Genomic DNA, 14269 nt, shown 5'->3' on the forward strand with positions numbered 1-14269 from the left:
GGACAAATTTGACTTAATGTGATAGAAACCCTATTTCACTTTCTCTGAAGCAGCAAGAGACCATTCTTTTCATTGCAACACCCAATTTTACTTAAATTGTGAAATTATGAAATCATAGGACTGGAAGGGACCTCAAGAGGTCATCTAGTCCATTCTCGAGCTCTCAAGGCAGGACTAAGTATTATCTAGACAATCCCTGACAGGTGTTTGTCTAATCTGCTTTTATGTTGATGCTAAATCCATATAAAATATCAGAAACATGTTGCTGGTCAGGCCGAACACTTGAATTCTTCTGTGGGTAAAGAATATTGATTACAGCCATTATCTGATGTATATGGAATGTAATTAGTAATTTATCACCTTACGATTTTTTAGGAGATTGAGGGGACAGGGGAAATTAACTTTTTTCCCCGATTTCCTATTCAAGGAACTGGTTGCAGAGAAGGAGAGAAGCAACTTGGTTACGACAAAGATGAGAGAACGAATCAACGTGCTAGAAAAGGAACACGGTACTTTTCAGAGCAAGATCCATGTTAGCTACCAGGAAAACCAGGGGATGAAGATGAAGGTAAAGCTCTATGAAAGCCATTTTGATTTCTTGAGAGAAGCACCAATAGATTAATATGAGAAATGACAGCTCTAGCAAAAGGTGCAACACTTGATTTTGTTTCCATATGAATAAACTGCAGGTGCTACCCAGAATCTCTAGTGATTGAGGTGAGGAGTCTAGGATAAATTCTTTACGTAGGTGAAGGCAGCAAGCTCCTATAAATGGCCTTTGTTTTCAAGAGACAGGTCTTGTCATATAAAGTAACATACTGTACTACTTTTCATTCGTTATTTCCCTTATCTGCAAATGACCAGGGGTGAGCAGCATGTCTCCTGGCTGGAGCAAAGGTTTTGGATCTGGTGACTGCAGTTCTAGTCCAGGCTTTGCCACGGACTCTGTGACTTACCCACCCTGTGCTTCTGTACAATGGACATAACCCCCCAGTTCTTCATAAAGTGGTTTGTGATCTCTTATGTTACGTAATTGAAAAGTGTGATTCTTGAGATGCAAAATCTATTTAAATCATCCAGCTTCAGAAAGATGGCCCTCATAGTCATACACATGGATTGGCGCTATTAACAACTTATCTTCTGAATGACATGCTGGATACAAAGCATCCTTAAAAGCAAATATGTTCATGGAGGGAGGTTATAAAAGGCACTCTGCATTGCTAAACGCCTTACTGAAAATCATGAAGGACCCTAAGTATATAAGAGTGGCCACACTGGGTCAGACCAGTGGTCCATTTAGCCCAGGATCCTGTCTTCCAACAGCGGCCAGTGCCAGATGCTTAAGAGGGAATGAACAGAACCGAGCAAGTTATGGAGAGATCCATACCCTGTTGTCCAGTCCCAGCTTGCAGTAGTCAGAGGTTTAGGGACACTCAGAGCATGGGGTTGAATCTCTGAATATCTTGGCTAATAGCCATTGATGGACTTATCCTCCACTCTGCCATAAGATTGTCCTCTGAGCCATCTCAACCCTCATTATGCTATCCTTCATTAACATAGTTACAATGTGACCTAAGAAAAGCTTTAGCTTTATCAAAATGAAAGGCAAACTTGTTCCATCTACAGTCAATCAAAGCTTTGCAGGAAGAAGTATGGCTGTATTTATACCAACTGGTTGACTAAAAACTCAGATTTTAGCATCACTTTTTCTTCTGTGTCGCTGTAGCAATATTGAGTGGAACGTGGACATTTTAAAATCAAGTGATACGTTTCCAGTGTTTCTGCATACATCAGAGGGCACCCTGTCAAAGTTACTGAAGCAAAGTAAGCTCTCCAGAGTAAGGCCTTTTGCTACCTATGTACAGCCCACTGCACAATAGGGTCCTGAACCATGCTGGGAGAGGGGCAGAAGCCTGTGGGGAGAATGTAAATGGGAACCCTCCCTGGTTCTTGGCATTCTAGTTCAACTCCCCCTGCTGGTGCACTATGGGAATTAGACTGCAGAGAAGGGAATGCTGTTTGGCTGACAGCCTGGTTATCTGAGCTGCCTGTTGGGTTTTGGGTGCCTTTTCTTCCTGGAACTTCTAGGGTTGTGTGGTATTGAGAGCAGCTTGGAGCCCATGTCAGTGTGAGCTAAATGTTGGCACTCCAGTAGCTTGTGTCTCTTTTCTGTCTCACCCCAACAGCAAATGTTTGTCTGACAGCCTTTTTGTATACAAAATCCTCACTAATGAATTAGTCATCTGATGAAACGAGGTCCTGGAACCGGTTTCAGCTGTCACTGAAAGTTTGGCACCAGTAGAGGAGGAAAGAAATGTTTAAACTGCGTGTGTTTGTAGGCCCTCAACAAACTGGTAGTTCTCACTAGCCAGCCCCTCCTGTCATCTGGCATATGGAGTCTGCCTTCTTCAATGCTGAATTAAGCATTCTGGCTGCTGGCGCAGCCTTGTGGTGGGAGTCTCAGACTCCTGAGACAACAGGTGCTTCAGAGAAACTGTGTTCAGAGTGCAAAAAAAGCACATGCATATCTGAAAAGGAGAGGATCTTATTTTGCTTCAGTTAGAATCTCAGGAATAAAGATAAGGCCCGAACAATTTTAAAGGGCTGATTTTTTCGCCCCACTCACCCCATCATGATTCATAGTCAGTCTTCTCATTGTGGCTTTAAACTTCTGTGCACATTTTCAGTTTAACTTAATTTATTTCTGTGGAAGTTTGAAGTCAGCCCCTCCCCTGAATCTACTTTATAAATGTCTAGTGGTGTTTATTGGACTAAGTCATATAATCAGGAATGCTCAGTGATCTACCATTACTAGATTTGCATGCTGCATAAGAACATTGTGGCACATGCACACAAGAGAGAACACTGGTTTAAAAGGCAAATGTGTCCTTAATTCAACTCTGTGAGCTTAAAATATCAATAGGTTTTTGATGGGGGTACATATTTATTTGTGTGTGGACTGCAAAACCTAAGAGCCTTCCGAATAAATTTTCTTGATCTGAGACTATTGTAAGTTTCTATTACAATACAGTAACGGTGTCTGTTACACAGCTATTGACTTCTCTTCCTCAGAGCTTTAAAATATGTGTGGTATTTATTTTAGTTCCAGCAACTTCGTGAGCAGATGGAGGCTGAGATAGGCCACCTGAAGCAGGAAAATGGTATCCTGAGAGATGCTGTCAGTACTTCTACCAACCAGATGGAAAGCAAGTATGTTCAGGAGTTCAGTGCCTCTGAGCCATCAGGGTTTTTAAAACTTATTGAGGCTTTCTCTGAAGATAACTGTTCTGGCCACCTTTTAGGCATTCCACTAACTGACACCGTCTCCACAGCCATGGCTTTATTATACTGGTATATAACTATATTCAATTATTCCTGGGGGAATTCTGTGCCATTGTATGCTTGCAGAATTCACGTCCCCCACAGATTTCTTCACTTCCCCGTAGAAAAATGACTTTCTGATGGGGAAGCAAAGGGAAGCAGCAAGAATGGTGATGCATCCCTCCACAGCAGCTCAGGCACATTATTGCAGGTGCCCGGATCAGCCAGCGGAGAAGTAAATCATTGCGGGGAAGGTAGGGCAGGGGACAACCCAGCTGGCGGCTCCTACCTTGTGCCAGCTCAGCTGCTAGTCTCGGCTGGGCTGGGAGAGGATGGGACCTGCTCTTCCCCTGCAAGGAGTGACTGGGGCTGGGTCAGACCCTCCCCCAGCTGCAGGAAGCTCCACACTGCCTGCCTCCCCACTTCCTGCTCCCATCCCTGCTCAGCCTCAGGGAGAGGGGTCACTGTATGGGGAGCTGCTCCGCTGTCCACACAACTCCAGTGCATCCAGACCCCTACTCCCATACCTGCCCTCCTGCATCCAGACCCACCCCTCCACTGAGCCCCTCTGCACTCAAACTTCCACCCCAGTGAGCTTCCCGTCTTCCCCCCCCAATGCCTGGAGTACTACAACATGACCTCCACACCCAGATCCTCACCCCACTGAGCCCCAACCAGCTACATCTAGACCCCCACCCCACCAAGCCCCACTCCCCCAGCACCTTCAGGAGTAATGTTCTGACACTCTATGAGTTAGGCACCCAGGCCAAGATCTTCAAGTGATTATTGGCTTTGGATGCCTCAGTTTGAGACCCTTATTTTTCAGTGGGTGGGTGCTTGGTACTTTCTGAAGAGCTGGCCTCTTAAAGTTGCTCAAGTTAGAGACCCTCCAATGGAAGGAAGCATAGAAGTGCTAAGTGTCACTATGTCTGATCAGGGCCGGCTCCAGACACCAGCTTAGCAAGCAGGTGCTTGGGGTGGCCACTCTGGAGAAGAGCGGCACATTCAGGAATTCGGCGGAGGGTCCCTCACTCCTGCTTAGAGCGAAGGACCAGCCACTGAATTGCCGCAGATCGCGATCACTTCTTTTTTTTTTTTTTTGGCTGCTTGGGGTGGCAAAACCTCTGGAGCCGGCCCTGTGTCTGACACAAATTATATAGCCCTTGGCCATGAGGCCTCAATAGAAATATTGACGTTGTAGTCTTGGGAGCTGGAAGATTTTAAGTCATTTTAACAAAAATAGTAAACATCTGCATAAAAGATGCATTAGATGGGTAGCAATAAGATGATTATCTGTTGGTTGTTTTAGGAGAAGAGATAAGCAAAGTCGTTCAAAGTTTCATATATTGTGACTTATATTGTTTCTGAGCCAATTAAGAGGGTCGTTTGTGCTGCTGTAGCATCCTGAGATCCCAATAAGGGGAGAAGCAGGGCTCTGTTTTGTTAGGTCGTGCCCAAACACCCAGCTGCAGTTGACATGGTTTGAGTCAGGAACGTTATTGCTTTCTGTGTGTAATTTTGTACATATTCTGAAATGCTAAATACTTCTGTTACTCTACGAAAGTAAATCGGTATTAAACGCTTCTTTTAGAAGTACACTTTTGACTTGATATTGATATTTGAGTGCACTGATATTTCATTGACTTGATCCTTGTGAACTGCAATTGCTTAAGATTCCGTTATGAAAAGCCAGTCATTCTTATTTCTTTAGGCAGTCTAGTGAACTGAACAAAGTGCGTCAGGATTGTGCTAGACTGGTGAATGAACTGACGGAGAAGAACAATAAATTGCAACAGGAGGAACTGCAAAAGAAAAATGCAGAGCAAACAATTGGCCAGCTAAAGGTGACTTCTGTTTTCTTTATCCCTCTGCAATTTTATGCTGTGCCCTTAACAAAGCCTATATTACTTTGAGTGGGGAAATCTGCCTTCTGATATTGTAGGATATATGAGAAATTTGAAAGGAAATGTTGCTAAAATATGTATTGCCTATAAGCCTTCACATTAGCTCTGTATTTACTCTTTCGATGTCTGATAAAAATGGAAAATTGCAATTGGTGGAAAATAGCAGGCCTGCATTTGATGCTTCCTTTCTAGGTGAGCTTTGAATATATTGCACTTTTTTAGTAATTATGAACACTCCTATTTAGTAAAAACTACTTCTACAGAAAAATGTTGTCTTTTTTAAAAGAAACTTGCGTAACTTAAATCTCTGAACATATTAGAACAGTCAAAAAATTGTGACTGGAGTAGTATCCTATAGTAACTTACTTAGGAAGCATTGTCCCAATAGGTGTTTCAAATGATGTAAGTGTCCTTTTTTTTTTGTGGTTGGAGTAACTTATTCAAATACATGTATCTAAACAAAATGCTATATTTGTTAAGAGTAATCTAGTTTTACTGGCCTGGGATGTGCCTGGTTTGCCCCATTCCCTCTCTTTGATAGAACAGAGGTGCTTCTTTTCTTCCTATGTGGACATATAATAATAATAATAATAATAATTAATAACAATAAAAATCTGTCAAAAGGAAATTCAGAATTTCAGAGAGTGCTGGTAGCTTGTTACTAAAAGAAAATCAATTTGCAGTGAAAGAACCCATGAATCGCTGTTGCTGGACAGGTGGCATCTGCTACTGAACCAAATTTTGGATAGCAAATGCAGATTTACACAAGATCTGGCAATTCTGGATTCAGGCACTCCTTCCTGAACTTGAGGAGTGACATTTTCCCGTTAGTTGTAGAAACCTTTCCGCTAAAGAGCTGTGGTTTAGATTGTTTGGGATCCAGTTCAGAGTTTGGACTGCAAGTCTGTTGAAATAGACTGGATTGGTTTAGGGTTAGGCTTATTGAGTGCTGCATGTCTCCACTGTGGCCTTGCTGTATGTGGAAGGGAGGGACACATGCTGCCTTATATTGGATAGAGGTTTAGGAACATCGCTAGGGGATGGTCTACAATAGAAACTTACGTTGGTGTAGCTGTACCTCTCAGGTGTTTGAAAAATCTGCACACCTGAGATGTAGCTATGCCACCCTAACCCCTGGTGTAGGCAGCCCTAGGTTGATGGAAGAATTCTTCCATCAACCTAGTTACCACCTCTCAAGGAGGTGGATTAACTACTGCAAAGAGAGAACGCCTCCTGGTGCTGTAGTGAGGTCTACACTGAGGCGCTGCAGCTGTGCTGCTGTAGCTTAAGTGTAGACATGGTCTAGAAAGTAGAGACGCACTCTGTTACATAGGTCAGTATGGGGACTTGAAAGTTGACCCTTTTTTCTTCTTTCCCAATCCCCACTTTCAATTGTTAGGTCCAACAGCAGGAAGCAGAGAGGAGATGGGAGGAAATCCAGGCCTATCTCAGGAAAAGGATAGCAGAACATGAAGGAGCACAACAAGGTATGAACATGTGTAGTTTCCTATTACTACCGAAGATGGCTGTCTCTCCCCTTTCCTGTATGTAAAAAGCATATTCCTGGGCAAATAACATTGAGCTATAGAGGGTTTAAAGGAAACGGTTCATCAATGTACTCAATATCTCCTCCAGCTGACATCTCAGGAAAATAGTGCATTTCAACATGGTATCTATGGCCTGGGTTGTTTTAAGTGTGAAGGGTTAAGCATAGTTAAGTACTATGCTTACTTAAATAAAAACTGTCTTTTGCTCAGTTTTCCCAATATATTACAAATGTTTAAATATTTTGTTTAATTAAAACCTTGATGTTTCTGGTGCAGATGTGCAGAATAAGCTGGTGACCAAAGACAGTGAAATCCAGAGCCTGCACAGCAAACTTACAGATACAATAGTGTCTAAACAACAGCTGGAGCAAAGGATGTTGCAGTTAATGGAGGCTGAACAAAAGAGGGTCACTGCAGAGGATTCTGTGCAGTTGCAGGTGCAGGTACTGCATTAATAGCTGAAGATCTTTCTCCATGCAACAGAGCTTGAATGATATTACTGGGCTTTTGTTTTAACAAAGCTTTACAACTGAATGCAAGAATGAATATACACCTCTACCTCGCTATAACGCAACCTGATATAACACAGGTTCGTGTATAGTGTGGTAGCAGTGGGGCTCCGGCGGTGCTTTAAAGGGCCCGGGGCTCCGGCTGCTGCGGGGAGCCCCGGGCCCTGTAAATCCCGCTGGAGCCCTGCTGCTGCTACCCCGGGGCTGCGGCAGTGGGGCTCACCGGTGATTTAAAGGGCCCAGGCTCCCCCGCAGCGGCTGGAATCCGGAGCTCTTTAAATCACTGCCGGAGCCCTGCTGCCCCTACCCCAATATAACGGAGTTTCAGCTATAACGCGGTAGGGATTTTTGGCTCCCCACGACCATGTTATAGCGGGGTAGAGGTGTACTTTGTTCCAATGATCAGCTGTCATCCTGTAAGAGGAGATGCTCTAAGCTGCTGCATTGGTTTCAAGCAAGCTGGCTTATGTTGTATGGGGTATATGGAGTGGAAAGGAAGGGAATGTTCTCTTGTGGCACATACTGTGTTGTATTCCTTGTTGTTCTTAAATTTACTACCAAAAGATAATTGTAATTAAAAAATAGTGTCATCTAAACAATGTGGTTAACATAAGAACGGCCATACTACGTCAGACCAAAGGTCTGTCTAGCCCAGTATCCTGTCTTCCGACAGTGGCCAATACCAGGTGCCCCAGAGGGAATGAACAGAACCATCAAATGATCCATCCTCTGTTGCCCATTCCCAGCTTCTGGCAAACAGGCTAGGGACACCATCCCTGTCCATCCTCACTAATAGCCATTGATGGACTTATCGTCCATGAACTTAATTTTTGTTTTGTTTTTTTTGTTTTTGTTTTGGACCCTGTGATAGTTTTGGCCTTCACAACATTGTTCAAGTGTAAATGCCTAACATGCAACTTTAAAACTGTGCAGTTAATAAGAACTAAAAATACATATACCCTTGCACATTTAAATTTGCTTTTCTTTTTGTGTTCTCTCTCCATAAGGAGCTGATGGAGCAGAATGAGGCTTTGAAAGCTCAGCTTCAGAAGTTTCATTCACAAATGGCAGCCCAGGTACAGCATGTTCTAACACTATACATTTTGTCTTGCAGTCTTAACTGGTAAAAATTCTTTCAAAAGCCAGTTAAAACAATTACATTATTTAAATCTGGATATGGTACATTGAATATAGAAAGTTACCGTGACTCCTTAGGCAATAGAGCATGATGAAACATACCCCACATTTTATAGTTCACGTAGAAATAGTGTTTACAACATTAAGTTATGTGGAATAATTTCTTAAATCCAATGACTATTTCAGTGGAAACAATAGAGGACTTGAAAAACTGTGAAAGTTATCGCATGTTTAAACATTCTGGTTCCGCTTGATTTGCTTTGACAACTTATTTCTTTGTACAGTGTCGTTAAATACTGTACATCAGATTTCAGTGCCTCATTAGAGGCTCCAGTCACATCCAGATACTTCCTGGCTTCTGGGTTGCAGACAGTGAGAAGTTGACTCTCTCTACACAGCCAATCGTAGAAATCAGCAGCCTTAGAAAAGCCCACTTTAACTTTTCCTGCTTAATGCAGGCACAAATGGAACAAGTACAAAGATTCAGAGCTCCCTGCCTGCCTGCCTACAGCTGAGTATTGAATTTTTTAGTCGTGCATGGACAAACTTGCTATCCCTTCATAGAGTCTACGGCCAGAAGGCACCGCAGTGAGCATCTGGCCTGACCTCCTGGATAATACCAGCCATAGGGTTTCCCTGAAATCATTTCTCTTTGAACTCGAACCTGTTTTTTAGAAAAACATCCAATCTTGATTAAAAAAAATTGCCAGTGATGGAGAATCCACCACAGACCATAGCAGGTTGTTCCAATTATTAATTGCCTTCACTGTCAAAAACTTGTTCCTTTATATCCTGTATGAATTTGTCCAGCTTCAGCTTCCAGCCAAGCTAGATACCCACATGTGGCCTGAACAAACTGAAGACCACATTAATAATCTGGCACTTGCCTTTTGTTGGAGAGTTTGGTCCCTTCAGGAGTGAGGGCAGTGGTGGAAAGGTGACAGGTTGGGCAGGTTATTTGGAGGGGTGGGGGTAGTGCTGGATGTCTGCCTACTCCTAAGTGGGGACTCATGTAAATGACTGAGATGGCTTGGGTTCACATTCATTGTAGTCTTCTTGATGCTGTTCTCTGCCATCTAATATGAGTGGGGAAACTGGATGAGAAGAATCTATGGCATTGAGGCACAAAACTATAAGAGAACTCCCACAATTACGGGTCCATATGGTCCATTACGGTAATGTTCCTTGGCTCTTGGACCAGTGTGGGTAAGGACTTTGGTATGAGTTTATACCATTTCAAAGTTCTTTGGCCAGGAAATGTTGGGTATTTGGCCTGTGCCAGTTTCAAACATTTCCAGTAAACAAGTCCAGCAAATGTTATTTCTGGCTCAGCTTAGAAAAAGGATTTTTTTTGTTTTTGATTTACATCCAGCTATTTTTTTTCTCCTCTGTAGAGCTCTGCTTCAGTCCTGGCAGAAGAACTACAGAAAGTGTAAGCATCCCTTCTCCTATATGTTTATGAAGAAGTTGCTTGCTTTGTTGCCTGCTCAAGATGTAGAAACTCTTAACTCATGCTCGGCACATACGAGAGAGACCTGTGAAGGAAACGCTGTCACTTAAGTATTTACTTTGCATTGTGTGTGATCCTCTTGGAAGCTGTGAAACTTCCTCCTACGGATTTCCCCTCCCCACCCCAGACTTAGAGTACATTGTGTGTAGCTGTGTTCGCTGTGCGGGAGTGAGAGCTGTCCCTCTTGCTGACGTCTGAGTGTATGGATCAGTGGCATGTGCAGGGCCAGGAGAATGTTAGAACAGCCTCTAAAGCAGACCTTCAGGGCACTTGTCCCGTTGAGGGGGAGGGTGTTGTGATGCACCAGGCTTCGTGCCCGTCTTGTAAACTCTTGGCAAGCATAGAGGATTTAAAACAAAAAAGAAAAACTCTTTACGTCCAAAACACTCTGTCAACAGAATTAATTATAGCAGGTTTGATTTTGCGCCTGCATATTCTTCTTTTAAGTGTAGCCTAACACTATACAGCCATTTCTGTCTAAAAGGTCTTGTTGCAAATTACTTGCATCTCTTATTTGTACAGGATTGCAGAAAAGGACAAACAGATAAAGCAGGTGGAGGACTCTTTAGTCAATGAACATGTCAATCTAGCCGGCAAGGAGGAGGAGCTCAAGGTATAAGAAATGCCCCTTTGAAGGAAACTGAATGACTAAAGAGCAAGCTCATTACAGAAGTTGTAATTGTGAACTGAAACCCACAAACCCAGCAGACCCAAAACTGCCCCACACAAGTCCAGAAACTTCTGGATGTGGAGAACTAATTGTGCATCTGTCTAGCAACAATGACCCAGACCCAACTCATTCCTATCCCTTCAAGAACTGTCTCCTTATTAGGCATGCAGGTTACACAGGCAGATGAACTTCAAGGAAGTAGGGTTGCCAGGTGTCCAGTTTTCAACCGGAAAGTCCAGTTGAAAAGGGAACCTGGCAGTGTCTGGTCAGGGGGGCAGGGGAGAGGGAAGGGGCAGCCTGTTGCCTGGCCATGAAGTGGCGGCTCCTGCGGCACCGCGCATGCACCAGCTTTGAGCAGCAAAATGTGCAGGGCTGCACCGGAGGACAGAGTGCAGGGGCCCATGGTGAATGGAGTGAGGGGCTCCCAGCAGGGATGGAACATTCCCTGGGAGGGAAGAAACGTGTGCTGTCCTGCCAGCCAGCACTATCTCCAGCCACGCTCTCAGGCAGCTCCAGGACAGGGAGGGCTTGAGTGGGCAGGGAAGGGGACTGCGGGGCAGGCAGCTCAGAGGGATGCCTCTGTGCAGGAGGGCCATGTCCTAGCTTGCCTGCAGGGCTGCCTGGCTGCTCCCGTGCGGCTACAATGCTCTTCTGACCTGCACTACCAGGTGGCCTGCTGGAGCTGGGGTTGCAAGTCCCTTGAGGCTGCTCATGCTGGAGTTGATGGGGGAGAGCAGTGAGCAATTGGGGGAGGAGAGGGAGAGGAATGAGTGAGGGGCAGGGCCTCAGCGAAGGGGCAGGGGTGGGGTTTTGGGGGAAGAGGTGGGGCAGGGGTGTCCAGTTTTCAAACATTAGAAAGTTGGCCGCCTTACAAGGAAGTCCGAGATTATCTTGGTGTTAATGTAGGCTCTTAGCAAAAGGTTGTGTGAAATATTTGCACTGAAGAATATGGAATGACTTGAAATAGTGTCTTTAAAAAGCAAATAAATTCATCTTTTTCTCTGTAGGTTGTACAGAATATGAATTTATCCCTAAAAGCGGAGGTGCAAAAGTTACAGGCTTTGATAAATGAACAGGTAAAATAACCATGTTTACTTAACTCATTAAGTGCCAGATTCTCCCACACAGACACCTGAGTGGCACAGTACTTTGCGAGTAACCTCATTGATTTCATTGAAATTACTCTTGGAGTAGGGTAAAGCTATGAAGGCTACAGAAGTCATTAGTGATGACTTTTGAGACCCCAAACATCTAAGGAATCTTTTTAAGGGAGAGTCTGCTTATTTAACATCCCAGTTACTGCAGTATACAGCTTTAATTTGTTCATCATATGGATTCATTTAAATTTTCAAACAGATTCCTTCAGGACACTATGCCCACAGTTGTGAATACAGATACCGTGATTGCATGTTCAGTCTTGACCACTATCTAAAATAATCATACATGCACACTGCTTCCCATGGGCAGTTCTAAAAATCTGGCCCTTCGCATTGCAGCCTCATGGCCAAGTATTTAAAATACTCCACAGTTCTTTATTTCATCGTAGTGAGTGCTGGATATCTGAGAGCACCAATGCGGAGAACCAGTTGTTGAACGTATAATGTGGAAGATGTGAGCTTGCGGTCTTTAAAAATGAGTAAAGATAACATTGTTGGAGACTAATATAGTGAAAGAATCAGCGAAACTGACTTATTCTAGCTTGAATATTGGGGAATGTGGGGTTGATTGAGTCTTGTGATGTAATATGTTAAGACTCTGCTAATCCTCTTTATATCTAGGCTGTTGCTGCACATGAACTGGAGAGGATGCGGAAAAGGTAGATTAAATAAAATAAATCCAACCAGCATTTGGTAAACAATTTTTTGTAGCTCTTTGTGTATACCTTTTTTAATTGAATGGATGCTTTTCGTAAGAGAGTGGAAAAGGGAAGCATTATTAACTGTGTAATTTTCTGTCTCAGTGTTCATATGAAAGATGACAAAATAAGAGCACTTGAAGAACAGCTACAAGGACAACTCGCCCAGGTTTCAAACACAAGGGAAGAATTTAAGGTACTGTACTCTGTGTTAAGCTTATTCGTAACATTTTCTAGATTTCTGAAAGATTCTGAAACAGTGCAAACAACTGCACTGATTTGCAGAGCGGAGGTTGTGTATTTTCAGCTGTTAAGACTGTAGACAGGAATATGTAATATTGCTGGTGTCCGTTCAGGATGTCGTAGTAGCAGCAAGCTGTGCAACTGAGTACATCCGTGTTAAAATCCATTTAAATGTACTAGCTGCAGCTGTGAAGACTAATGTCTCTAAATAGTTAATGAACTCTCTGAAAGGACAAGATGTTCCGTAATAACCATGACAGGTTTTTCTGCATTTCATATTTGAAATGTGTCCTGCCAGATGTTGATGCGTACATAGTTTGGATTATCATGTTGCTAGTGATCTGATTACAACTTTTTCTTAAAACTCTAAATAAATGTAAAAATATCTGATTTTGCTTTTAACTTAAAACATCTCATCTGTACTTTGTGTACATCTCATCCTTTGTGCAGAGCTATGTTTGTTTCTGTATTATGTGCACACAATAGCGAACAACGTTTAAAAAGACACCCCCCCCCAACATCATCACTTCTGGGTTTAAACCCTTATAAAGCAAGGCCTGCTTCCCATGAAGGGCTTTGATGCCTTCTTCCTAAAGGTAGTTCCTTCAGCACAAAGGGGATAGCCCCTTTACTTCTCTTCCCACACAAGATTAACTCTGCTGTGAGCTGACACACAACCTAACCCATAAAGCATGGGTAGTCAATAGGTGGACTGTGCGTCAAAGCTAGACTGCCAGATGCTTTTGATTGAACCCCCAAATTGTTTTATTTACTTATTATCATTATTTTCTTTTCTTTGGAGTCTGGATCTTGCTGATACCTTGACCAAGAAATTTGGATCCTGACCAAAAAATAGACTACCCCTGCCATAAAAGATAGAACAGTGCTGGGAGTTGTAGGGCTTTGCATCAGAGGAAAGGCAGAACGGGATGAGTATCCTAGTCCAAAATGAATTGATTCTCAATCATAACTAGTTGTGCAAATAATTGATCTTTTAGCTCGCTGGGAATTCTGGAAAAAAATGTTTCAGGTCAACCCGAGAGAATTTTTCATTTTTTTAGCAAACTCTGAAAAGTCAAAGAAAAATTAATTTGGGGTCTAACAGTGTGCATTGAAACATTTGTAATTGAATTTTTTTAAAATTCAGAATCTAATTGAAATGTTTGGACTTCTATAGTTTTTTTTTTAAACACAATTTGGCAAAACAGACACAAATTGGAATGTTTCGGTGTTGCCAAACTTGCATTTTTATTGGGAAAAACGCTTTTGGCCAAAATTTTTTGTCCAACACTAATCACAATCTTTTTTGTTGTACTCCTTTCCTGTCTAAACTTGCCCTGTAAACCTTTGGGGTAGGAACCATGTGTTTAGAGAAAGTGCCTAGCAGATTTTTAAGGATTCTGAAAATCACTGGTAAAAGTGATGGAAGCTGGGCTCTAAAAATACATGCTGATGGAGCTGAATGTAGATTTTAAAAAAAGAGTACATGGTGAAGAACTGCATTTCCTGCCTTCTCCAGCACGTGAGAACAATCAGCAAGTTGTGGACAAATACACCGCTACCTCGCTATAAC

At 42.9% G+C, this 14269-nt stretch overlaps 1 protein-coding gene across 6 annotated transcripts in view; it reads left to right on the forward strand.

The window, feature by feature from the left end:
• The window catches only part of KTN1 (kinectin 1), a 76910-nt gene that overhangs the window by 21443 nt on the left and 41198 nt on the right, over nucleotides 1-14269 (forward strand). For 5 of the 6 annotated variants that reach the window (XM_045013834.1, XM_045013836.1, XM_045013832.1 and 2 more), the window contains exons 6-16: nucleotides 428-568; nucleotides 3104-3210; nucleotides 5033-5165; nucleotides 6625-6712; nucleotides 7049-7215; nucleotides 8289-8357; nucleotides 9813-9850; nucleotides 10451-10541; nucleotides 11606-11674; nucleotides 12377-12414; nucleotides 12559-12649. In XM_045013834.1, the coding sequence (XP_044869769.1) occupies nucleotides 428-568; nucleotides 3104-3210; nucleotides 5033-5165; nucleotides 6625-6712; nucleotides 7049-7215; nucleotides 8289-8357; nucleotides 9813-9850; nucleotides 10451-10541; nucleotides 11606-11674; nucleotides 12377-12414; nucleotides 12559-12649 (1032 nt within the window). The remainder of the gene's footprint in view (nucleotides 1-427; nucleotides 569-3103; nucleotides 3211-5032; nucleotides 5166-6624; nucleotides 6713-7048; nucleotides 7216-8288; nucleotides 8358-9812; nucleotides 9851-10450; nucleotides 10542-11605; nucleotides 11675-12376; nucleotides 12415-12558; nucleotides 12650-14269) is intronic. The other variant, XM_045013831.1, reaches the window with a different exon arrangement.

The sequence above is a fragment of the Mauremys mutica genome, chromosome 4 (assembly GCF_020497125.1).
Source record: "Mauremys mutica isolate MM-2020 ecotype Southern chromosome 4, ASM2049712v1, whole genome shotgun sequence".
Lineage (NCBI taxonomy): Eukaryota > Metazoa > Chordata > Testudines > Geoemydidae > Mauremys > Mauremys mutica.